At 49.5% G+C, this 27,065-nt stretch overlaps 1 protein-coding gene across 1 annotated transcript in view; it reads left to right on the top strand.

Annotated features, from left to right (window-relative positions):
• Positions 1-9,889: 9,889 nt before the first annotated feature.
• Positions 9,890-27,065, top strand: part of C8H8orf74 (chromosome 8 C8orf74 homolog) — a 29,228-nt gene continuing 12,052 nt past the window's right edge. Inside the window, exons 1-2 of the mRNA XM_007961664.3 lie at positions 9,890-9,958; positions 12,998-13,190. Coding sequence (XP_007959855.3) covers positions 9,911-9,958; positions 12,998-13,190 — 241 coding nt within the window. The 5' untranslated portion in view covers positions 9,890-9,910. The remainder of the gene's footprint in view (positions 9,959-12,997; positions 13,191-27,065) is intronic.

The following is a 27,065-nucleotide window of genomic DNA, read 5'->3' as shown; positions in this document are numbered from 1 at the left end:
CAAAGTGAGCTGGCCAAGCAAGCACCAGTGTTCTGGACAGGAGAAAAAGGCACAAATGCATGAGCAGGAGCATGCCCACAGCATGGAAAGTCCAGCAGTGGGGATTCAGCAGAGGAGATCATGCCAGATGGTGCCGGAAGTCAGGGCAGCGTCATATAAGCCCTCACAGGCCATCTCTGTAGCTCATGCTCTTAGCAGTGTGGCTACTGTTAAGGGCTCAATAAACTTTTGCTGAGTGAGTGAATGAATGAACGCCTGCTTTGAAGCATGCTTAGGTTGACTGTGTCCTGAAAATGTTCTTTCTGGACTGTTTTTCTTCCCCTTGCCACCTACAGGGGCCTGGGCTTATGGTAACCTGGGAGCAAGGCCTATGTTCTGGCTGCTCCTTCCCCAGAGAAATGAAGGTTGCCGACCTGTCTAACAAGCTGCGAGCTCACAAGTCCAAATTGATGTTCTGAGAAAGTGTCCACCATGGGGTAGACTCGAGTTTCAGCACGATGATTTGTCCCTGATGGGAGTTCCTTTTACGTTAATGAGAAGGCTTCCCAGCCCCCACCCCCATGCTCCCACCCTCCCCCAGTCCTGGAAAAGTCTCCCAAGATGACGGCCTGACTGTCCCTTTCTCAGGGACCTGAGAGGAAGTAGGAGGTGCAGCTCACATGGGTGACAAAAGGAGACATCCTGAGGCCTCAACGCCCCCACTTCCTGGCTCTGGCAAATCACTTTACTTCTGCGAATGAGAGCCCCTTGCTGCCTGGGCCACCTCACAACCTCATTTGACCCAACCTGAGCCAAAACAATTCAGGCCTATAGCACCTAGTGCAGCCATGTGGAAACCTAAGCCCAAGCAACAGCGGCTCAACCCAAATGTGGGTGTTTCCTTCTCATACATCATGGAAAGTCCAAGAGTTAGGAATCAGTGATCAGTGCAGCAAGCCTTGGCTGTCACCAGGGACCCTGGGATGGGATGCCCATTCATGTGCTTGCAACATGACTGCCAGAGCTCCAGCAATCATCCCAGCATTCCCTGCTGTAGGAAAGAAAGGGATAAAGGGTAAATGGGCTTCCCAAAGCCCAGAGAAGCTGTCAAGGATCATGTCACGTGACTAGTCCAATCTGCAAGGGAGGCACTGAAATGTCATTTTTTTTTTTAACAGTGTACATTGCTGTTGGCACCCCCCCCCCCCACACACACAAAATGGGAATTTTCTTGTAAAAGGACTAGGAGAGAACAATACTGGATGGATCACAAGCAGTGTCTGCCACAATCCACCCTCTGGAGTGACCCTTCAGCCATAAACATCTTTTTCATATTCACCTACAATTGGCCCTTCCACTAAGGAATAGACAGGGTCTCTGGGAAGGCACTCCTCTCTATCAAGTCTTGATGTGGTCCTTGTAGTTCTAAAAAGTCAAAATCAAAGAGTCTGTCCCTAGCATGTCCTATACACAATGGCAGAAAAGGAAGGGAACTGTAGTAAAAACTTCCTTCAAGAAAAGAGAACTGGCCAGGCGTGGTGGTTCACATCTGTAATCCCAGCACTTTGGGAGGCCAAGGCAGGCAGATCAACTGAGGTCAGGAGTTTGAAACCAGCCTGGCGAAAACCCCATCTCTACTAAAACTACAAAAATTAGCTGGTCATGGTGGCAGGTGCCTGTAATCCCAGCTACTTGGGAGGCTGAGGCAGGAGAATCGCTTAAACCCGAGAGGCAGAAGTTGCAGAGTGGAGATTACACCACTGCACTCCAGCCTGAATGAGAGAGCCAGACTCCATTTCAAAAACCAAAACAACAACAACTATTAAAAAAAGAGAGAGAGAGAATAATGGGAAACACTCAGCAGTCACTGGGCCATGACAATTATCAAATACTCTTGAACAGAAATAATGAGGGATCTCTGTCTTGGCAATGGATTACGTTCTTTGGTTAAAACCAACCTGGCCAATTTGGCTCCAGCTTCTGGGTAAATCTCCCTTAAGCATTAGTCCTCTATTGCTTTTTCTCTGGAAGGTTCCTCTTGGTCTATTATAAAGCTAGCTCGGTCTTCCTAGTTTTGTCTCAGAAGAGTGTTTGGGAGGATAACCTTCTTTATAAATGCACAGCTTTTAAAGCCTACCTCTTATTCATTTGGGTTTCGAGGTTCTCAAATAGTTTCAGAGATTTAAGAGTTAAAGGGTGTTGCGGGTCAGGCTGGGCTTTCTATAGTGAAATGGTTCTCTCAAAACTTAGTTCACTTTAGTTGTAATTGCTTCCAGTTGATTTCATGCAAGTAACACGTGGAACCAAAGATCTTATCCAGGGGTAATTTTGGGGGCTGAAGCTGCTTGTCTTTTACTTATTGGACATAGCCACTGTGCAATCCCCCATTCCCTAGCACTTAAAATATAGCTACCAACTTGAGGTAATTTCTAAACCAATAAGCTCCAGCTAGAAGGTTAAAGCCTGTCTTTGCCAGAAGACCATTGCTTTGTCTGATGAGATAGTTCCTTTATCCCACTGTGGCTGCCATTTTGAAATCACTACTTACACATTGTTCAATTTGGGGTATAGAAGCAGTTGGGCTGCATTGATCCTGCAGGACTCCAAATTGTAGTGTTCTCCTCTGTACACTTAGGTTTATAGCAGCTTATGCACAATAGCTAAAAGGTGGAAGCAACCCAAGTGTCCATTGATGGAGAGGTGGATAAACATAATGTGGTAAATACGTACAATGAAATATCATCCAACCTTTAAAAAGTAGACAATTCTGACACAAGCCACAGCATGGATGAACCTTGAAGACATGATACTAAGTGAAATAAGCCAGTCACAAAAGGACAAATGCTGCATGATGTGTGAGTACTGCAAGCACTCACTTATATGAGGTCCCTACAGTAGTCACATTTATACAGACAGAAAGTAAAATGGTAATTGCCAGAGAATTGGGAGTTAGTGTTCAATGGGTACAGAGTTCTAGTTTGGGAAAATGAAAAGAGCTCTGAAGATGGGTGATGGTGATGGTTGTACAACAATGTGAACGTACTTAGTGCTATAATACAGCACATGTAAAATGGTTTAAATGGTTTAAATTTTATGCTATATTTATTTTGTCACAATTTTTTAAAAGTCATCTTAATATATGAACAACAAAAATTGTAGTGATTTCAGTCAATATAGATTACAGATCACAGGTAGAGGATGTGTCTTCTAGAAAAGCAGTATTTGGCCAGGCATGGTAGCTCATACCTGTAATTTCAACACTTTGGGAGGCTGAGGTGGGAGGATCACATGAACCCAGGAGCTCCAGACCAGCCTAGGCAACAAAGTGAGACCTCATCTCCACAAAAAACAGAAAATTTAAAAACATCAGCCAGGTTTGGTGTCATGCTTGTGTGGTCCCAGCTAAATAGAAGGCTGAGGCAGGAGGATGGCTTGAGTCCAGGAGGTTCAGGCTGCAGTGAGCCATAATTGCACTACTGCACTCTAGCCTGGACAACAGAGCAAGATCTTCTCAAGAAAGAAAGAAAGAAAGAAAGAAAGAAAGAAAGAAAGAAAGAAAGAAAGAAAGAAAGAAAGAAAGAAAGAAAGAAAGAAAGGAAGGAAGGAAGGAAGGAAGGAAGGAAGGAAGGAAGGAAGGAAGGAAGGAAGGAAGGAAGGATTTCTATCTATTTCTGCTTGCAGACTGTCCCATCCTAGTCCAAATTTATTTATCTGTCTCTGAACTTCACTGCTAGCAATCTGGATTCTTCCTACCATATTCTGCAATGCTACAGCCTTGGTTAATGTGTGGTACATGATCCAAGGTACAGCAGGTGACACAGTTTTGAAAAATGTTTTCAAATGCATCACAAGGTCACTAGCTTTTAGTCTGTAATGTTTGATATATTAATATTTCTCTACCTACCTTCTTCATTCAGTCCCTGTCAAATATTAGCTTCTTTCACTTATGGCACCCCACTTCTGGTACCATAGTCATAAGTTAGGAGATGTTAGAACTGTGAGTACCATGACTTAAGTATGGTGGCTTAAACATGAAAGGGTTAGTTTTTGCCATCTGATGAGAAGTCCAGGTATAGTCACTGCTGATATTGGCTCAGTGTCCCATGGTGTCAAGGTCAAGTCCTCTCTGATTAGATTGGTCTTTTCCCTTATGATCCTAAATATGTGCTGAGGCCTCAGCCATAGTGCCCATGTCCCAAGTAGGAAGAGAAGCAGAAAAAAAGGCAAAAATGTGTGTCCCAGCTGGGAATACTCTTCCTAAAAATCTCTCCTGATATTCCACCTAAGAAGTCCTGCTTATATTGGGAGTAATTTTATCATAGGACCACTCCTAGCCAAAATAGAGGCTGAAGAAGGTAGCTTTTGGCTGAGCCTATTGCTCTACCTGCCTCTCCTCCACAAACTATCAGGGTCCATTAGGAAGACAAAAGTAGAGAATAAATATTGGAGGACATAAGCATTCTTTGTATCTTCACTAAAGAAACTCAGGTTCGGCCGGGCGCGGTGGCTCAAGCCTGTAATCCCAGCACTTTGGGAGGCTGAGACGGGCGGATCACGAGGTCAGGAGATCGAGACCATCCGGCTAACACGGTGAAACTCCGTCTCTACTAAAAACTACAAAAAACTAGCCGGGCGAGGTGGTGGGCATCCGTAGTCCCAGCTACTCGGGAGGCTGAGGCAGGAGAATGGTGTGAACCCGGGAGGCGGAGCTTGCAGTGAGCTGAGATCCGGCCACTGCACTCCAGCCTGGGTGACAGAGCGAGACTCTGTTTAAAAAAAAAAAAAAAAAAAAAAAAAAAAAAAAGAAACTCAGGTTCTCTTGACACCATAACCATAAGCCAACATTTCCCAGCTGATCTGTCCACTGTCCTATTAGACTGCTTCCACCTTTTCCTTGGTCATTCTTAGTAGGTAGAAATACTGTTTTGGGTTGCTTTATTATTTTATGTATTTCCTTTAAATTTAAATATGTTGTATTTGTAAACAAAAAGTTACTGTAAATAAAAAGTTACTTGTGCCACATAAGTCCCTTAGGGCAGTATATCTACTAGGGCCTTCCAGAGAAGAAAGCCCAGTGGGATGGATAGATTGACAGATTGTAGAAAGATAGATGATTGACAGATAGTAGTTAATCGATGGTTAGATAATTGATAGATAATAGTTAATTGAATGTTAGATGCTAGATAGATAGATGATAGAAAGATAGATGATAGATGATTGATAGAAAATAGATAACTGATGGATAGATGATTGATAGGTAGGTAGATAGACTGTAGATAGATAGGTAATAGATGATGGATAGATAATAGATACATAGATGGATGATAGATGATGGATAGGTAGATAGATGATAAATGATGGATAGGCAGGTAGATAGATAGATAATAGATAATTAGGAGATTTATTTTAAGGAACTGAATTGGCTTGTATGATCACCTTAGCTGGTAAGTCCAAAATCTGTAGGGCAAGCTTGCAGGCTGGAAGCTCAGGATGAAGTTGATGCAACAATCTTGGGGCAGAAATGTTTCTTTTTCATGAAATCTCAATTTTTTAAGGCCTCCTTTGAGGCAGAATTTTTTTTTCCTGGAAACCTCAATTTTTGTAAGGCCTCCAATCAGTTGAAGGGCTGGAAAAAATTGAGGTTTCCTGAAAAAGAAACATTTCTGCCTCAAGACTTCAGCCTTACCCACAATATTGTGAGCAATCGCCTTAATTTAAAGTCAACTCATTATAGATGTTTACCACATCTGTAAAATACCTTCACAGCAACATCTTGATTCACGTTTAATTAAATTCCTGGGTACGACAGCCCAGTCACACTGACTCATGCAACTGACCATCACAGGCAGGTAACATGATGCAGATGAAGCAGCACTAATACCAGATCAGAGGCTTCAGTTAGAATCCTGACCTTGATACCTGACTACTGGTGCCCCCTTTGCTTCTCTGAACCTCATTCTGTTATCTGGAAAAGTTGAGGGCTTGGGCGAAAGGATCTATGTGCTCGCTTCCAGATGGAATACTTTCAGATAATGTGGCCATCCCAATATACCTTCTTATATTTCCAGCATCCAAGCTCACGTCTTAGCAGGGGCTCAATGACGATGACAATGAAGATGATAAAAACCGTATTGACGATGATAATGATGATAGAGAATAAAAATGGAAAAATTAAGGTCAAATTTTGCATGCAACCAAGGATAGCCAAAAATCCCTATTGTATAGATGATTCTTGTAGCTTGAAGCAAGTGGTGAAGTAAACTCTGCTTTAGCACTAACTAGAAGCCTAAATGTCAAGCCCTACCTGGAAAACTCCTGAATCCTGCAGCAGGGTTGATAGTATGGCCAATTGCTAAGATTAAGTGATTTTTGCGCAAGATATTTAATCCCTCTATACTCAATTTCATCATATATCAAATGGGAATGTTAATAATTATATTCATCTTATAGAACTATTGCAAGGATTAAAAGACAAAATGTATCTGAAGCTCTTGAAATAGAAATATCTACTAACAAAAAACACTCTTCACTGTTGTTTTGTAACTCTGTGAGGTTTTTGTTTCATTTTTATTACCAAACAGGCCGTTAGGATACGTGAACTGAGATCCAAATATTCATCCCACACACAGTAAATGGGAAAAGACACCACAGATGCCACTAAGCTCAAGCCTGCCAGGCCATGTGACTTTTGCATGGCTCTCAGAAGAGATTTGAGAATGTCCATGTTTCTTTAGCAAAAGAACATTGGATGTGGCCAAAATGAGTCAAGAACATAGGTGGGCTCTGTCCATAACCAGTTTTTGCCATCGACATCACTTTGTGATTCTTTTGATTATTCACCAGTAAACTTGTACTGAGTCCCAGCCACCATCCAGGCCTGCAGTGGGCACCAGGGCTCCAGAGGTGACTAAGACATTGTCCATGCCCTTGCAGGACCAGCAGGCTATAGGGGGAAGCCACCATTCAATCAATACACAAAGTGCAATGTCGTGAGAGCCATGACAGAAATGAGCACAGCCATGCAACACAACTGTGCCTACTACGGGCCGGGTATGTACAGCGGTAAATAACACAGTGATAGATAAAACAACATGCCCTCTTTGTCTTCCAATCCAGGAGAAAGCAGCAATAAAGCAATCATCTACATGAAATGAAAAAATCACAACGTGCAAAGTGCTACTGGGGGTGCATTTAGTGCTACAAGAGCACATGACAGGGACTCAGGAAAGATTTCCTTGAAAAAGGGATGATTAAGCTGAGACATGAAAAACCAGAAAGAGTTATCTAGATGAGCGAGGGAGGAAAGAGCATTCCAGGGAGAGAGGGCAGCAGGCAAAGTCCTGGAGGGAGTGTGGGTGAAGCCAAGGCCAGTGGGCGAGAGGCCAGTGTGGGCTGGAGAAGAAAGAAGGTCGCACAAGGCTGGACAGCCACATGAAGGCCTTGGGGCTTATGAATGAGCAGCCATGGAAGGTTTGGATGAAAGAAATTGACATAGTCTAATTTCATTATACGCATGTATTTGTGTGTGTAGAGAAAGGGGAGAAGGTGTAATTTACATAAAATAAAATTCAGAGATCTTAAGTGAGACGTATATATACCAAGGTAACCACCTCCTGAAACACGATGCTACACAGCAGCACCCTATCGAGTGCTCTTGTCAATACCAGTCCATAATTAGATTTTTTTTAGTTACCTCTGGCAACAGTGTGGAGAATGGATGGTGTAGGTGTGGGGATGGGGGCTGGCAAGAAATGCCAATGAACTCTACTTGGGGTGGCCATGGGTTACAGAGAAAAGAATGGGCTCAATAAATGTTTAGGAGGCAGAGTTCCCAGAGCTTCAAGGCAGCTAGAAAGGAGTGAGGGCGAGGAGTCAAGAATGAGGTCTCGTCCGTCGGGCATGGTGGCTCACACCTGTAATCCAAAAGCTTCTGGAGGCAAGGCAGGGGGATGGCTTGAGGCCAGGAGTTTGGGACCAGTCTCGGCAACATAGTGAGACCCCGACTCTACAAAAAAATTAAGAATAATTATCCAGGCATGGCAGTGGGCACCTGTAGTCCCAGATACTCAGGAGGCTGAGGCAGGAGGATCACTTGAGGCCAGGAGTTGGAGGCTGCAGTGAGCCATATTCATGCCACTGCATGGCTTAAGCAGTGAAGGGCACCTGATGAGGAGCCAGGGTTGAAGAGGGATCTGGAGGGTTTTCCAGAATAACTAAGTTTCGTAGAGGCTGTGTTGTGGTGTCAGTTAAGAGTCAGCCAGGTGAGGGGGTTTCGAAGTGCATTTAGGGAGGACCCTGAGAATGCATGAAGACCAGGCAAGCAGAACCAGGGGTCAGGGAGGCGTTCCTCACAGCCCTATGCCGAGCCTGGCCCCCGCCTGCCTTAAGCACACCTGAGACTTCTCAGTCCTGTGAGACAGCACATTTGCATTTGGCCTAAGGTCAGGCTGAGTCTCTGGTAATTGCAGAACAAAAGCGCTGTACTAATACTGACTCTGAGAAAACGGAGCAGGATGGGACAGGGGATGAGAAGGGGTTCTAGGCTTGGGGTATGGAGCCCTATCCCAGCTGCATCCTGCGGAGGTCCTGGGGCCACAGACCTGGGAAGGACTCTAGTGAGGCGCTCCACCTGAGGGCCGAGGCATGGTGTCAGCCTGGGGGACACACCCAGCACTGCATTCAGGACAGCCCCTGCCAGAGGAGCCTGGACATGGAGACCCCTGTCTGACCCTGGATCGGGACTCCTGCCAGTGACACACTCCAAATGCTCAGAAGCCCCCGAGGACCCCTGCAGGCCCGCAGGCATCCGTTCTCTGGGGAGAGGTGTGGTGTGTCACACACCCCAAGGCGAGAAGGGGTGAATACCTCCACTGTGTAAATGTGTGAGTCATTTTCTGTGGATGGACATTGAAATCATGTGGTTGCATAAAGTCATTCAAGACTAGGTGGTCAGGAAGGGCAGTGAAGGCGCTGAAATATCACCATCACGACGGGAGGAAGGTGGGCTGGGCCTTGACAGAGTCACATGGCTGAAGGAGGATGACGGTTCAGGGTGGCTGGAGCCTTTTCCAAGACAACCCACTGGGGAAATGGGGTGACTGGGGAGCCAGGGGTCCTGGGCAGCTGCCCGCCAACCCTAATCAGTAGGCCCAGCTTTTCCTCACTGGGACTCTGGGCAGTGAGGCAGAGGAAGGACTTGACTCTCAGGCGACCGGTGGGTGCCAGGGACTTCCAGGACAGAGAAAAGCAAGGCTGGCCCAGAGAAGGAGCGGACCCCTCCCAAACGTCGCCTTCAGGGGCTTGGGCACTACACTTGGGGACACCCCTGAAGAGCTGTTTGCTGCACCCCAAAGCAAAGTTACGACGCCAGAAACAGGGCCATGGATGCTACTGGCCAGTGGAGGAGGTCGGGGAGGCCAGACCCTAATAGGAGGAGTCAGGGGGGACGTGGAGGCAGCAAGCAGGGGCAGTCTTTTCCGTGGAGACAAACACGGGCCTGTGGGCGGGCAGGAGGCATGAGGCTACAGTCAGAAGAATGTGAGGATGATGGGCAGCATGTGTGCATGTGTGTATGTGTGTATGTGTGCATGCATGTGTATGTGTGCATGCGTGTACACATGTGTACCTGTGTGTGTACCTGTGTCTATGTGTGTGCAAGTGTGTGTGTGTGTGTGTGTGTGTGTGTGTGTGTTTACAGGAAGCCTCAGGACGCTCACTTCCTGAAGGAGAACAGGTTATGAGGGAGAGGCAAGGATTCCAGTCCCTGAGCAGGTGCAGGTGATGAGGCCCAGAGCATCGCAGGAGGGGCCGGGAGGAAAGAAGCCTGGGAGAAACCATTCATGACTTAACAAAGCTGGCACTGGCCACCCCCAGGGTTCCGGAAACTCTGAGTCAGTCTGGCTCGGTCTCCTGGCAACCAGATGCAGGGCCCATGGCACTCTTAACACCCCAGGGAGTGAAAGAAGTCTTCCAATTTCAGGTGAAGGAAGAGAAAATGTGGCTTTTAAATAGAAACCAGCTCACTCTGGGCACATAAGGAGGTGGACACTGGAAGTGCCTCTTCAGGAGACCCTGGGGCAGCCACCCCGGCTGGGCACAGTACCTCTGAGGTGCTGTGACGAGATGTGCGGACCCAAACTCCAGGCCAGGGCTGACCAGCCCTTGGACCTTGTGGGCTGTTTTTCAAGCCCACAGGCAGGCCCAGAGGGGGCAGATCCTGCCTGAAGGGAAGGGAGGGACTGTGCCTGCCTCCCTTGGGACCCTCAGGGTCCTGTGAGCCCCTGTGTGCAGGGAGTGTGCTGGGGGAGGCTCTGTTGCTTTCTAGGGAGTGCTGTCCGGATTAGGCAGAAGAGTGGTGGCAGTGGAAGAGGAGTCTCTGGGGGCCAAGGACATGACTCTGGGCCTCCCTCTGTCACTAAGGCCACCATGGGTCCTCCAGGTGCCTTGGGGTCCTCCCAGCCAGAGGACTCCTTTCCCCAGGAAAGCAACATGCCTGCGTGTGGTGGGTGGGTCTCTGCATCACCCCAAACATTTTTTTGCCACTTTCTTTAAGTGCCACTTGCTTCTCCTACATCTGCTGGTGGCCTATGAGAACTTTCTAGAAGGGCCAGATGAACTCTCAAGTAAAACAGGTTTTTACTTCTAGGCAGGGAAAAAAGTTTACCTTTTCCTCTCGGCCTGCCAGTGTATCTGAATTTTCACCAAGCAGGTCTCATTCCTTCTGCTCATTACATCACCAAGATCCCTCTAGGTCAGTCACTAACACTGCAGTATGAATTTCATTGTCAGTCACTAACACTGCAGTATGAATTTCATTGTCAGATCAATGCCTCCAGTGCAGCTAGTTGAGAGTAGGCTGAGGAAAGTCAAATTTTATTTTAGGGAAACAGGGGAGGGATCATATTTCAGAACCTGAGGCCTGCTGGAGGTACCCAAACCCTGGGCTACAGTGGCCAGCATGAGAACTGTTAGAGGAAGGAAAGTCCTAGAAGAAGAACAAGTCCCAGGAGGAAGAGGGAGTGCTGCCCAGAAATCAAAGCACAGCTCTTCCCACGGGTGCGCGCGTATCTAGTTCCTCTTCAGGGCTATGGAGCACCATTGTGGGGACCCCAATAGTGTCTTACCCAGAAGAGATGGCTTCTTGACTCCTCAACCCCATATCATACCCTGCAACTTTGATATCATACCCTGCAGCCCCATATCATACCCTCCAACCTCCATATCATACCCCACAATCCCCATATCATACCCTACAACCCCCATATCATACCCCACAACTCCCATATCATACCCCACAATCCCCATATCATACCCCATAATCCCCATATCATACCCCATAACCCCCATATCATACCCCACAACCCCCATATCATATCCTCCAACCCCCACATCATACCCCACAACTCCCATATCATACCCCACAACTCCCATATCATACTCCACAACCCCCATATCATATCCTCCAACCCCCATATCATACCCCACAATTCCCATATCATACTCTGCAACCCCCATATCATACCCTACTACCCCCGTATTATACCCTCCAACTCCCACATCATACCTCACAACTCCCATATCATACCCCGCAACCCCATATCATATCCTGCAACCCCGGTATCATACCGCACAACCCCCATGTCGTACCCCACAACCCCCATATCTTACCCCACAGCCCCTGTATCATACTCCACAACCCCCATGTCGTACCCCACAGCCCCCATATCATACACTGCAGCCCCTGTATCAAACCCTCCAACTCCCATATCAAACCTTCCAACCCCCATATCATATCCTGCAACCCCCATATCATGCCCCTCAGCCCCCATATCACACCCTGCAGCCCCCATATCACACCCTGCAGCCCCCATATCACACCCTGCAAACCCCATATCACACCCTGCTGCCCCCATATCACACCCTGCTGCCCCCATATCATGCCCTCCAACCCCCATATCACACCCTGCTGCCCCCATATCACACCCTGCAGCCCCCATATCACACCCTGCAACCCCCATATCACACCCTGCAACCCCCATATCACACCCTGCTGCCCCCATATCACGCCCTGCAACCCCCATATCACACCCTGCTGCCCCCATATCATGCCCTGCAACCCCCATATCACACCCTGCAACCCCCATATCACACCCTGCTGCCCCCATATCACGCCCTGCAGCCCCCATATCACACCCTGCTGCCCCCATATCACACCCTGCAAACCCCATATCACACCCTGCTGCACCCATATCACACCCTGCAGCCCCCATATCACACCCTGCTGCCCCCATATCACACCCTGCTGCCCCCATATCACACCCTGCAAACCCCATATCACACCCTGCAACCCCCATATCACACCCTGCAGCCCCCATATCACACCCTGCTGCCCCCATATCACACCCTGCAAACCCCATATCACACCCTGCTGCCCCCATATCACACCCTGCAAACCCCATATCACACCCTGCAGCCCCCATATCACACCCTGCTGCCCCCATATCACACCCTGCAACCCCCATATCACACCCTGCTGCCCCCATATCATGCCCTGCAACCCCCATATCACACCCTGCAACCCCCATATCACACCCTGCAGCCCCCATATCACACCCTGCTGCCCCCATATCACACCCTGCTGCCCCCATATCACACCCTACAACCTCCATATCACACCCTGCTGCCCCCATATCACACCCTGCAAACCCCATATCACACCCTGCTGCACCCATATCACACCCTGCAGCCCCCATATCACACCCTGCTGCCCCCATATCACACCCTGCAAACCCCATATCACACCCTGCAACCCCCATATCACACCCTGCAAACCCCATATCATGCCCTCCAACCCCCATATCACACCCTGCAACCCCCATATCATGCCCTGCAAACCCCATATCACACCCTGCTGCCCCCATATCATGCCCTCCAACCCCCATATCACACCCTGCTGCCCCCATATCATGCCCTGCAAACCCCATATCATACCCTGCGATTCCCATGTCATGCCCTGCAGAGACCACAAGGTCGGGAGCACCTGCGGAGGCTTCTGAACTGGGAGGAGTTTGACGAACAGAGAGACTCCCGGAGGAGCATCCTGCTGGACACCCTCTACGAGAGCATCATCTTTGCAGTGGGCAAAGGCTTCCCATGGGTGGAGGTGGCCCAGGTGGTCAAGTTCACGGAAGAGCTGCTAAAGGAAACCAAAGGTAAGGGGCATCCAGGGCAGGAGTCAGCAGAGGCTGGTGGGATGGGTGGGTGCACATAGGACTCCCCTGCCATTCACAGCCCTGGCAGCCTGGGAGGAGCCAGGGCCCCTTCCTGCCTTTCCCTGGCATTGGGCCTCCTCACAGGCTTGAAAATTGGTCTCTACCCAGGCTTCCCAAACAACCTCTCTGAGTCTTCACTGGTCTGCCTGACTCTGTAAACCTGAACCACTCCCCGCTGTTGGCACAGCAGCCAGGGGGTTCGCTTTTGGTTTGGTTTGGTTTGGTTTCGCTTAACGTAAATCAAATGTGTCACCTTCCCTGACTTAAAACCCTTCATGGACCCTGAAGGGCTGCATGTTGCTCCTGGTGGGAGATCTGGCTTTGCTGCAAGTCCCAGGGGAGTCCCAGAGCTTGCTCATGCAGAGACGGGGGATGCAGTCAGGCGGGTGCACGCAGGCAGCATTGCTCCCACCCTGGCCCTGTGCTGGGCTTGCATGAGAAAAGGACCTGGTGGCATGAGGAGCTGTGGTCACTCCACCCACCTCTTGGGCAATGAAGTGCAGATTCATTCATTAGGCAAATACATGAGGCAGGCTCTCTGTGGCTCCCCTCACAGTGGTGCTTCATTCCACTGAGAACCATCCGTGGGTGCTAAAGTAGTGGGTGGATGCTTGATGTGAAGTGGGATACTTCCATGCTTTCTAAGAACCTCTCCCACAACATCCTTCCTAGTGACAAAGAGAAAGGAATACTCTTACAGGGAAGAAGCTGACAGCTGCCTGCTTAGTCAAATGATCCAAGTGGCCATTGTCAGTAAGAGGCCACACAGAGAATCCCATGTGCCTGGTCAGGTGCAGCGAGAAACCAGCATCCTCCCATTATGGTTCCAACAAAGACTCACGGCCCAAATCTAATCAAAAGAAAACAGCAAATGAGGAGCATTGCTCAAAGTAGCTCTCCTACCAGACTCAAAGGCCATAAGAGCCAAGGAAAGACTGATAAACCTTTCCAAACTGAAAGCGGCGAAGGGATGTGTTCAAACGTGACCCGTGGCCTGTCTGGGTCTTTTTGCTATGAATGAGGTTATTGGGAGAACTCTGGAAACCAGAGTGAGGTCTGGGGACCTGGCGGTAGTGACACGTTCAGGGTGAGGGTCTGGATCGGATGGTCGTGATGATGAACGTTCTTGCTTTAGAAGATATATGTGAAAGGATGCTTCAGTGGGGTGTGTCGGGTGGGGCACTTCTTTTAAGTGGACTGGGAAGAGTTTCTTTCTACTATTGTTGCAACTTTTCACGTAATTTATTTTGCTTTGAAATTATTTTCCAAAAAAAGTATAATAAGATTTTTTTAAAGTGAGGCACATTAGAGGTCTTCCCTGGCTGTCTGGTCATAATCTCAGTAGCTGCCAATCACACAGGCTGCACGATGCTATGTCTCTCATGCACAAGGCGCCATCCTCAAGGCAGCCATAACTCATCACTCAGTACTGCTGGCAGCATGTCAATGTCCTTCTCTAATCTCACCACTTCTGACCATCCCCAGGGCCAGTACTATTTCCACCCCCCTCTCTTGATTGGTCCACTACTTTCAAATCTTGCATTCTGCAACTGATTTACCAAACTGCGAGTGCTTTTTCAGACACACAGAATGTCCCATGGCACCTCTGTTTGAAGGCATCCAGTGCTCCCAGCCTTAGGCACACCTGGGTCAGCCTTTAATCTCTTCGGCTGCCAGGTTCTCTTCCAATTCTCTCCTGCCAGGCTGCGTTCCTAGCCAGTGGTCCCAGCCTAAAGGCTAGAGCAAGACATGGCATCACTCACAGCCGGACTCAGAGATCCTCGGGACATCTCATCCCCCTCATGCCATCCCTAGCCCCACGGACAGGAGCCTTCAGGGTATCTCTCAGGGTCCCGCCTCCCCACTGCTCACAGCCACATGTGGGTACCGGAGTTCAATCCTGGTGTCTGAGCTCTGGAGGGGTTCGTGGCCAGAACAGACACTGACAACCAGGAAGAGGGATGTCAGCCGCAAGCAAGCAGGTGGGAAGCAAACTCTTTCAAGTCCCCATCAGAGCCTTCACAGGCCAAGCCCTTGGAAAACAGTCGATGATGATGCAAACCCAACTTCAACCCAAGATGAGGGCTCCCTGGAGCTTTCGGCACTTCTGATTGGAGCATGCCTTACCAACACAGCACAGCTATGTCTCATGGACTCTCCAACTGGGTGCACAGAAAACTCCTCTCCCTGACTACAGGGAGCCCCTGGATGCCAACTAAGCTCTTCCAGCTTCTCCTGGCACCCCCTAAGGGACAGGGAATCCCTCCTCCTCCTGCACTTCATTCCCTACATGACCACACTCATCATTAGGAAGTTCTTCCTTGTATCTAGCCTATAGCTGCCTTCTGCCCCTCTCCAAATCTGTCTTCCAGATTCTCAGCAGCCTGTGGGCCCTGAGCATATTTATTGAGCTGCATATAATGCGACTAGTACATCTTTCCATTTGGACTAGGCATCCTAGTACCTTTTATTATTCTTTTTAAAAATTCAAATATTTACTGAAATGCTAGCTAAATTTCTGCTACATACATTTATTTAGAGCTTCCATAAATCATATATATGCCATTTTATTTATTTAACATATATTCATTATTTACCATCGTTTAGTCTTCAGATGCTGTATATAATGAGTCAAATATGCCTGTGTTTACTACCACCCATACCACATCATCTCTTTTTCCATTTTAATGTGATATCCTTCCCATAGACCCTGCCCTCCACCACCTCCTAACTAACCTCTGCCCCCTCTCTCGCTGCCCTCATCCAAGTAGCCTTGTGTTTTTCAGTATTAGTCTTAACATATGGCATCTGGATTCAAACACAGCAATCAGTGAGGTGGTCAGGGATGTGCCATCTCCCCTGTGCTGGTCATGATGCTCCTGTTTATAGAGCCGATGAGGGCACTGGCTTTATCAGCATCAGGTACACAGATTGGCATCAGGCTGGCAGTCCACTAAAGCCCCTGACCATTTCCCCATCCTGCCCTTGTGCCATGGCGATTTCGAATGCACTTGCAGACCCTCACAGTCACCCCCACGGATGCCACCTCGTTCAGACTGGCCTTCCTTTCCTTCCTCCTGAAATATTCTCAGCCTTAATCCTGGCCCATCCAGCTTACGAGTTTCTCCTCTCACCTTCGCATCATCTGAAGAAGTGTGAGGCATGGTTGATACAACACGGACTCGAAACAAGCTCTTAGGTGGGCTTCCCGTGCCTGAAGTTAAACTGGCTGAAAATAGACATCAGGAGGCTGGGGGTTCAGAGGGAAAATTCAGGTCCTACCTGGCCCCTTACTGGGTGCATGATCTAGGGCAAGTCTCATCCCTCTGAGCCTCTGTGAACACATCTAGAAAAATGGGGATGCAGGATCACTCTTCTCCTGGGATTATTAGAAGGATCAAATACGACTGCCTTAAAGCCCACAGCATGGCGCTTGGTGGCTGGGAAGAGCCCAGTGAGTGGCACCTTTATTTTTAGGAGACACAGGGACCTGGGAACTCGAAGGAGCAGGATGTGATCCAGAAACCTGACATAGTCAGGAGTCACCTGCTTCAGAGCAGCCCTAGCAAGAACGAGGCCCAGTAGACACGTGCCAGGGCCCCTTCTCCTCAGCCCCTGCACTGCTCAGTGACCCTGCACTGCAGGAGATGGGGCAGGGTCAGAGCAGGGCCAGGAAGTAATTAAAAAAAAAAAAAAAGCAAACTGCATATTTGTTTCAGCAGTCAGGAGGGAGACAGGAGGCAAATGAGACTGTCCCAGTTCCGCCCAGGGGGTGACTGACCCACCAGGAGAGCTGGCTCCTGAGAGCCATGCCAGGCTGGTTGCAGTGCGGAGAGAGTAGGCAGCCGAGTGCAGCTGGAGCACCCCAGGATGCAGAGCCCCACGAGAGCCAGGCCTCCTGCACCTCGGCTCACCACGGTGCTGGTCAGGATGGTGCCTGCTGTCCCTGAGCCAGGAGGCTGGCCCAGGTGGTGTCCTTGTCAGCACCTGTGTTCTTACTGCCTTGCACAGGGACACTCATGAGAACGTGAACAACCCCACAGTCCCCCAGATGCAGAGGGTAGAATTCCAGCAGCACCTCTTTCCCCGGGTCCTCCTCACTGACAAACGCTGCCGTCACCTCCAGGCCCAGGCTGAGCCCTACATGTTTCTGGGGCCCCAGTTTTGCCATTTCCTAGCTGTAGGACCTTGGCCATTCCCTCTGTGCTTCAGGTCACTCATCTGTAAATTTGGGACAAGAACAGCATCCGTTTCACAGGCTTGTTGAGTTCATTTATGGCCCTGGAAAGGTGGTCAGCATAGAGGAAGCCCTGAAAGTGTGCACTGGAGTCCGCCTGTATGTTACACCCACTTGCAAGGGTCTCAGGAACCCTCCTGGGCTCCACTGTCCACCTGGAACTTTAGGTCCTCTGCCTGCCCCACCCGGACGGCAGTGGCCTAGGCAGTCCTGGGGCACCGCTTGTGGAAACCGCAGGCTTGCCTCCCCTGGCTTTTCTCAGTTGTTTCTGCTCCAGTTCTGCCCAACCCCAGCCCTAACCTTGATCTTCTCTGGTGACATCTAAGTGGCACTGCGCAGGTTTGGACCATAGGCTCTGAGTCACCAGCGCTTATCTATCCTCCATTCCCTCCTGTGCCCTCCAGCCCTGGGTAAATTCCCCTCCTGACTAAGCCTCTGCCCGTCCTTGGATCGCACCACCCAGAGTTGATCTTGGCCCCTCTAGCGCTGGGCCTTACGGGCTAAGCTTCTCTCTCTAGGCCATGGCCATGGCCTGGACACCTCACACCTGCATTTCTGCAGCTGTGTTCCCTCTGGGCCCTGCAGGCGTGCCCAGTCCGGCTCCTTTCCTGTGATGACTGTCTTGTCTGTCCTTCTCATACCCTGCTTCACCAGGCCATCCCCCTTCCCTCTCCACTTAGACCACGGGCCTCCCTGGAGTCCTCAGCTGGAGAGTGAGAAAGGCCTGGCCTGGAGAGGCTGGAGCTGTGGGAGAGGAGTCTGCGCCCTGTACATCTTTGTCCCCTCCGACCCCTGAGTGCTGAGCGACGCATATGGCACAGAATAGGAGTTGAAGGAAGAAATGAATGAACGAACCAATAAATGAGTCAATTCCCAATGCCCATGGAGACAGAGAGTTCAAGATGCACAGAGGAGGCAAGGGCTGGCCTCCAGTGACGCTCCTTGCCCCAGTGACTTGCTCCAATGCCTTGCCCCAGTGACGCTCCTTCCACACTGCACACACCACTGATGTGAGAGGCAGCAGAGCAAACTCTGCAGTCAAGAGGTCTCAGTTGAAATCCCACCGCTGTCACTTCATTGCACAGCCTTGAGAACATTAGTTTCCCTCTCTGTGCCTCTGTTTCCTCCTCTGTAAAATGGGGGCAGTAACAGTTCCTACTTACAGGAAGGAGCAAATGAATCGGACATGCAGCACTCACAGCAGGGTGAACAGCACATAGTAAGTGCTTAATCAATGTTCACTACCCTATGCCTGGAGGCGACACGGGATGGTCCCATGTCCATGTCCACCCATGTCCAAGACTCACCAAGCAGAGAGAAGGTGCCGCTCTCTGCAGTCGTGGTTCAGGGCAAGAAGGAGCTGCATGCGGGCCATCGGGGCGCTCACTGTCTATGCCCTTTCTTGCCTTCCCTTCATTCTGCAGATGGGTTCAAGGCATGGGCCAGCAGAAGGGAGGGCCGGACCACCTCTGGCCTGGACTCTAACCAGCTGCCCACACTCATGCTTGGCCCTGGGCACACAAGGGAGCCATCCTTGCTGCCTACCAGACCAAGAGAGCAGGAAACTGCTGTCCTCAGGAGGGGGCTCAGGTGGCCAGGGGCAGAAAGAGCTGGCGTAGGTGGCAGGTCAGGTCCCTGGCACATTCCAGCTCTTTCCCACCTTGCATCCCACGCTGTCCTCCTGTTGGCATTATGCCTATCTCAGAATGTGGGTGCAGGCAGCCAGGGCAGGGGCGGGGGTTCTGTGTCTGTTTCAGCTAAAATCCATACTGGGCTTTCAGTCGTCTTGGAAGGTGGCTTCTCCAGGGATGTTTTCGTTGTTAGTCTGGAGCTAAGGATGGTTGCGTTGTGTTTGCATTCTAGATAAGAAAGTTGGCAGTCTCAGTGAAGGAGGGTCATGTTTGCACAGCAGTGATTCAGAGCTCTGCCAGGACAGCTACCAGTGCAGCATATCTCCCGGCCCAATCAGGCCTTGGCACAGGGAGGGAAGGGGCCCTTTCTTCAAAAGCTTTGGCTTGCCCTGGCCTGGCAAATGTCTCTCCAGGACATTCTGCTCCCCACACCAGGCCAGAAGAAGGTGTCCTTTCCTTGTGCCTTCTTGGCCAGCCTCCAGGAATCTCTGGGCAGACCATATCCAGCCATCTCCCCCGGGCCAAGGGTGAAGCCACCAGCTGTGACACAGAGCGGGAGTCTTCCAGCTTGGGATGCCCTGGTGGGAGAAAACCACAGGACGGGGGCACAGTTTGCCCACCTTGTCTAACCCTGGTGAGGCTCAGGAGAGGAGAGGGATGTGGGGGCCTTGAGGAGCCGCAGAGATTTAGGGTACCCAGGAGGCCTGCACAGGAGGCAGGGAAGGTGGCAACAGCCTCTCCTGCTTCAGGCTTCGCTTGACAGAAAGCTGAGCCTGGAGGTGTCCCACCTGTGGCCACCTGGCACCTGCAGGACCTCCCCAGCCCACCACCGCTCTGACCTCTGTGCCACTCCACCCTTCATCATCATCACGCGTGGCAGGCACAGCCTCTCTCAGACGCTCCAACAAGACAGCTGAAGCAGGAAGAACCTTTGCATATGGCCAGGCCCCCAAATTCCAGGCCTGGCAGGAGGTGGGCCTTGAGACCGGTCAGTGGAGGCACAGGGCATCCAGGTGAGTGCCTGGTGAAAGGCATCATGGTCCTGGCATCTGCAATTCCACCCATGGTCACTCCTGATTCTAAAGGAAATGTTGCCCAGGTAGCCTAGGACGGGAAAGCAGCCACCTGCCCACAGCAGCCTGGGCTGGCAGGAGGCAGTGACTCTTCCAAGCTCCTGGCACAACAGTTCTTGCTGGGACAATCATGGCCATGCCTAGGGTCTGCCCAGCAGCCCTGAAGTACTCCGCCCTCAATTGGGGAGCCTCCAGCCTCTCAAGACCCGCAAAGCAGAGAGAAGGTGCCACCCTCTGCAGCCTGGGAAAGGCCTCCAGGGACCCTCTTTCCCAACCAGAACCTGACACCCCTCAGGCGAGACCTGAAGGGGTCTTTAAATGAGACTTCATGATTGACGGAGGGTGGAAGTCTCCACGGCAGCTCTAGATCGAGATCTTAGAGGGGCATTTCTTGGGACAAACAGGCAACTCTCCTTTTGTAGATGCCTCCCTGCGGTACTAGTTCACCAGGGCTGCCGCACAGAACCACGTACTGTGTGGGTTCAACAACAAACATTCATTTCCTCATAGTTCTGGAGGCTGGAAGTCCAAGGTCAAGGTCCTGGCAGGGCTAGTTTCTCTTGAAGCCTCTCTCCTTGGCTTGCGGACGGCCACCTTCTACTCCCGTCCTCTCGTGGTTTCTCTCTGTGCACCTGTGTCCCGGCATCTCTGTGTGTGTCCATGTTTTCTCTACTTATGATGACAGCAGTCCTGTTGGCTGAAGGCCGGCCCTAATGATCTCATTTGACCCTAATCAACTCTATAAAGACCCTCTTTCCAAGTACGTCCTGACATACTGGAGGTTAGGACCTCACCACATAAACTAGGGTGTGAGCAGTCCATCTTGTAACACTGAGGGAGGTCACCACTCCTCGGCTGAGCCAGTGTCAGTAAGTAGGCCAGAAATCAAGACGGGGCCATAGAAACCTTCCCCTGCCTTCCGCAAGAGACCATCCATCCCACAGAGGGAGGCCTTGTGTGTCATGTGCCTGGCCTTTTACACAGCTTCTGTAATTGTCACTGCAGTCTGGCATCACAGGTGCCATTTGAAAGATGAAGACACTGAGGTCTGGAGAGATTAGGTAACTTGCCCAAGGCCACACCTCGAGTGAGCGGTGTCGGGATTTGAACCAGGTCAGCACCCACCCAGCCGCGCAACTTTTCATTTTGACCACGGGGACCTGTCCACCCGTCCAGGGGTGCAGGAAGGCCTGAGAAGCAGGCAGCCCAGGAGAGCCCCCACAGCAAGTGGGCCGGGGCTGTGGAGTGCAGACGGAGCAACACCTGGATGAGCCAGGACTGACACCTACTGACTTCCTAACTGGGTCACCCAGAGCTGTTCACAGGAGAGGCTGGGATCCTGGCCCCAGCAGGAAGCCTCCAGGATGGTGAGTGGCCCAGGCCCAGCTGGCAGGGTGAGTTGTGCCCTTTGGCTAAGGTGTCCTGGCCTGGATGTGCCACCTGTGTGTGGGCAGATGGTACACGTGATCTCAGGACCCCTTCCCACATCTGAATTCTCAGGTTATTCCCCCATCAACTGGACATACTGGTCAGCCTTGGAGTCCCCAGCATTAGAGGGGACAAGGTATGAGAATGGGGTAGCCGCATCTCGGCCTGGGAATGGCACTGTGTCCCTGAGACGGTGGGACTGCCCAGTTGCTTTCATCTCCGGGGGACGATGACCATGAGGATGACGAGGACCCCAAGTCAGGGCTTCCCTCACCAAGCTCGAGTCAGCTGAAGGGCTTGGCCAAGATGCACTGGCAGTGCCCCAGTTGTGGCTACAGGGACTGTCAGCTCCGTGGAAATCCCCACAGCTTCTGAGAGTTGAGAGGGGCCCCAGAAGTCTCCGGATCCAACCCCCGCCTGACACACATCCAGGAATCCCGTCTGTCCGGTGTCCGAGCATCCGAGGCCCTCAGCTGTCAGACTGATGGGGAGCACCTCCTCACTTCTGGAGAGGAGACCTACTCTGCCAGTGAGCAGCCGATGCTTCTGGAAAGTTCTTCCTGCTGTTGCACTGAAAGCTGCCTCTTTGAGCCTTCCGCTGGCTGGCCCCTGTTCTGCCCCATTCTCCAGCAAGCCCAGAGTGAACCCAAATCCCTGCATGCTAAGGAGCCGGCCTTCCTGTGAGGCTAGGCAGGAGGTGACCGCAGCAGGACGGGAGCCCCATGCTTCCAGGAGGACCAGGGAAGGGATTGATGATCATAATCTCAGCCATAGACATGGCACACTGAGCCCTCTGCCCATATCATCTCATTTGATCTCCATGGCAGTCTTGGGTGCATGGGTACTGTTGTCTCCATTTCACTAACAAAACTGAAGTTCAGAGAGGTTAGGTAACTTGTCAATCATCACACAGTAAAGCGCAGAACCAATATTAACCTTGGGTCTTTCTGGCCACAGAGTCTGTCCCTTCTGCCAAAGCTTTTTCACATGAATCATTCTAGCTTCCTGATTCCTGAGAAATGGGGACAAGGATTGATGAGGTGCCGAGTCTGCTAAGCGGACCAGGTAGGGGGACCATTGTGGACAAAGAGAAGGGCGTGGACAAGAGCCCATGACAGTCTTTAAAGTATATGGTCCTGGCCGGGCGCAGTGGCTCACGCCTGTAATCCCAGCACTTTGGAAGGCTGAGGCAGGTGGATCACGAGGTCAGGAGATCGAGACCATCCTGGCTAACATGGTGAAATCCCGTCTCTACTAAATATACAAAAAAAATTAGCTGGGCCTGGTGGTGGGTGCCTGTAGTCCCTGCTACTCTGGAGGCTGAGGCAGGAGAAAGGTGTGAACCCGGGAGACAGAGCTTGCAGTGAGCTGAGATTTCGCCATTGCACTCCAGCCTGGGCCACAGAGCGAGACTCCGTCTCAAAAACAAAACAAAACAAAAAAAACCATATGGTCCTGTGCTTGCCCTCTGAACCCTAGGCAAGTGACCAAAAAGAATGTCTTTAAAAGGACAACAAAATATTTCTAATCCTAGTGTTTGAGTAGATTTTCCCTTAATATGGCTATTGGTTTATAGTAGTCCCCTCTAATCCACCATCAGGAATATATTTCAACACCCCCCAGGTGGTGCCTGAAACTGGGGATAGTACCACACCCTATATCCACTACTCACATATTTATTTGTCTCCCTTCACAGTTTCACAGATAGAAGATTTGTTCTTACGTAGTTCTTAGAAACCTCAGCATATGATTTTCTTTCTTTCCTTACGAAATCAAGAACTTTCACCTTTTCACTGAAAGGAAGCACTTGGTAGCTTAGGTCTGGCATATCCAAACTGCCAGCATCACTACTGTTGCGCTTTGGGGCCATCATTAAGTCAAATAAGGGTGACTTGAGCACGAGCGCTGTGATAACTCGACGGTCCTTCTGATACCGGAGATGGCTCCTAAGTGACCAACGGGAGGGTGGCGTTGACAGCAGGGGTCCCCTGAAGGAAGGAGTGATCCACGCTCCATGTGGGACGGAGCAGGATGATGCAGATTCCATCAGGCCACTCAAAACGGTGCAACATCTAAAACTTAGGAACTATTTATTTCCGGAAATTTCTACTTAATGTTTTTGGACTACGGTTGGCCGCAGGTTACTAAAACCAAGGAAACTGGAGCTGCAGTTAAGGGGGGACTACTGTATCTTAACAAATTGAAAAGACATAGTGGATGAAACCAATATGGCGGATCCTCAAAAAGGCAACCATGGAACTGGCATATGATTCAACAATTGTTCCTGTGGGTACACACCCAAAAGAACTGAAAGTGGAGACTCGGGCAGGTGTTCGTACACCTAGGCTCATAGAAGCATTGCTTACAATGGCCAAAAGTGAAAGTCACCCAGGTGAGCATGGATGGATGAATGGATAAGCAGAATGTGGTCTATCCATACAATGGAATATCATTCAGCCTTACAAAGGAAGGCAATTCTGCCCCATGCTACAACATGGAGGAACCTTGAAGACATTATGTTATGTGAAATAATCTAGATGCAAAAGAATAAATATCGTATGAGTCCGTCTATGAGGAACCCAGAGTAGTCAAATTCATAGAGACAGGAAGTAGAATAGGGATTGCCAAGGGCTGGGAGGAGGGGAGTGTGGAATTAATGTTTAATGGATACGGAGTTCTAGTTTGGGCTGATGAGAAAGTTCTGGAGACGGATGGTAGTGATGGCTGCAAAATAATGTGAATGTTCTTAACGCCATAGAACTATACACTTAAAAATGGTTAAAATGGGCTGGGTACGGTGGCTCATGCTTGTAATACCAGCATTTTGGGAGGCCAAGGCAGGTGGATCATGAGGTCAGGAGATTGAGACCATCCTGTCTAACATGGTGAAATCCCATCTCTACTAAAAATACAAAAAATTAGCCGGGCATGGTGACACATGCCTATAGTCCCAGCTACTCAGGAGGCTGAGGCAGGATAACTGCTTGAACCCAGGAGACGGAGGCTGCAGTAAGCTGAGTTTATACCGCTGCACCCTAGCCTGGGTGACAGAGTGAGACTCCGTTTCAAAAAAAAAAAAAAAAAAAAAAAAAAAAAAAGAAAAGAAAAGAAAGAAAGAAAGAAAGAAAAAGAAAACAGTTAAAATGGTCAATTTTAGGTTATGTATATTCACAACAATTGAAAAATTAAATTTAAATCCAAGAATGCTAGTGGACATATTGTAGTGCTGTATATTTCATATATCTTCCATTCACTCCTAAAAAATGACTGTGGTGTACTCTCCTTGGAGTTGGAGGATCTGAATTGAGAACTGATTTCACTACTGAATAGCAGTAGACAAGCCACACGCATGCTCTAAACCTCAGTTTCTTCATCTGTTAAATGGTGTCAAACACGTATTTCATAGGTTGGTTGTGATAATTAAATGAGTTGATGGATAATGTAAATGCTTTATAACTGTAAAATAACACACTAATGTAGTGATAGTATTATTTCCTGAGAGCTTAGCACTGGGGAGCAACCACAGATCCAGAGCTTTCTGGGAAGATTTCCCATTATCTGCCCTGTCGTTCTCATAAGCACCCACATGCTTTTCAGTGCAAGAATCTAGACTTGGGTCTATGGCCATACCACCTTGAACGTGCCCATCTTGTCTGGTCTTGGAAGCTAAGCGGAGTCGGACATGGTTAGTACTTGGATGGGAGACCACCCTGGAACACCTGGTGGTATTTAAAAATTAATTAATTCAATAAAGTAATAGTAAGAAAAAGAGAATCTTGATTTGGATTTGGGAAGTCTGGCCCATCCAGCAGTTTCTTGCCATGGAGGCATCCACAATAGTGGGGAGAAAGAGGATACAGCACAAGGGCCTGTTGAGTTATGTAGTAAGTAGGGGCCTCTTCCCCTACCCTCTGCACCCCATAACTGGGGACCTAGCCCACTCCCAGTTGTCCTGTCCCCTCCACTGTTTGAGTGACCAGGAAAGAAAGAGCCTCCACTACTGTTCAGGTGGGGCTCTGTGCCCGCTCATGGCACCACCATAGGTGAATAGAATCACCGGGCAACTGCCAAGAAGGGATTGGATTGAAGAAATCCAGTCTCCAGGGTTGTTGTCCTAGAGCCATGCTTCATTCCCTGCCAAAGCAGGTTGAGTCCAGGAACCCACACAGCCCACCAGGGAGTAGGAATGCCAGCAGAGGCCTGATGATGGCAATGATGGTGACAATGGCGTTACTTATTGAGTGTTTACTGTGTACCAGGCACTGTGGAAAGCGCCATATATGCATGCTGTCCTGTAATCTTTGAGGTAGATATTTTTATTGTCTCTATTTTACAAGTAAGAGCACTGCTGCCCGTGTCTCTTAGACGGTGCAATCAATATGCACAATGGTTTTTATTAAAAGTCTTGCATAATAGAAATAGATTGCATTATGGCCAGGCACAGTGGCTCATGCCTGTAATCACAGCACTTTGGGAGGCCAAGGCGGGTGTATCTCACGGTGAACCACCTGAGATCAGGAGTTCAAGACCAGCTTGACCAACATGGTAAAACCTCCATCTCTACTAAAAACACAGCTACTTGGGAGGCTGAGACAGGAGAATCGCTTGAATCCGGGAGGCAGAGGTTGCAACGAGCTGAGTGAGATCACATCACTGCAATCCAGCCTGGGTGACACAGCAAGACTCCATCTCAGAAAAGAAAAAAAAAAAAAAAAAGAAGAAAGAAAAGAAATAGATTGCATTAGAAAAACTGCTTCCAGTGTGAAAAGATTCTGCTTTTAAATACTATTTTTTTAAAATCTGTTTACTTTTCTGTGATTTTATCATCATTGCACAAATTAGGAATAACTTATTTTTCAGGATCACCATCTTCTTAAAGTAAATCTTTCATTTAATTATAGCATACACAGAAAAGTGCATACACTATAAATGTTCATCTTGATATTTCTCAGAAAGTGTGCCCATTTAACAGCATCCAGAACTAGAAAGTAGAATTAAAACATTATCAGTAACCGGGCCAGGCGCAGTGGCTCACACCTGTAATCCCAGCACTTTGGGAGGCTGAGGTGGGTGGATCACTTGAAGTCAGGAATTCAAGAACAGCCTGGCCAATATGGCGAGGGCTGTCTCTACTAAAAATACAAAAATTAGCTGGGCATGGTAGTGGGCACCTGTAATCCCCCCTACTTGGGAGGCAGAGGCAGGAGAATCACCTGAACCTGGGAGGCGGAGGCTGCAGTGAGCCAACATCACGCTACTGCACTCCAGCCTGGGTGACAGAGCAAGACTGCATTCCAAAAAAAAAAAAAAAAAAAAAAAAAGAACATTATCAGCAACCAAAAGCCTCTTTCTGACCCTTTCCAGAAACTACTACCGACTTCTAACACATAGTTGTGCCAGTTTTTGAACTTTAATAAATGGAATAAAAAAGACAAAGGAAAAGAAC

Source organism: Chlorocebus sabaeus, chromosome 8, assembly GCF_047675955.1.
Source record: "Chlorocebus sabaeus isolate Y175 chromosome 8, mChlSab1.0.hap1, whole genome shotgun sequence".
Lineage (NCBI taxonomy): Eukaryota > Metazoa > Chordata > Mammalia > Primates > Cercopithecidae > Chlorocebus > Chlorocebus sabaeus.
This window is presented reverse-complemented; position numbering and strand designations above follow the sequence as displayed.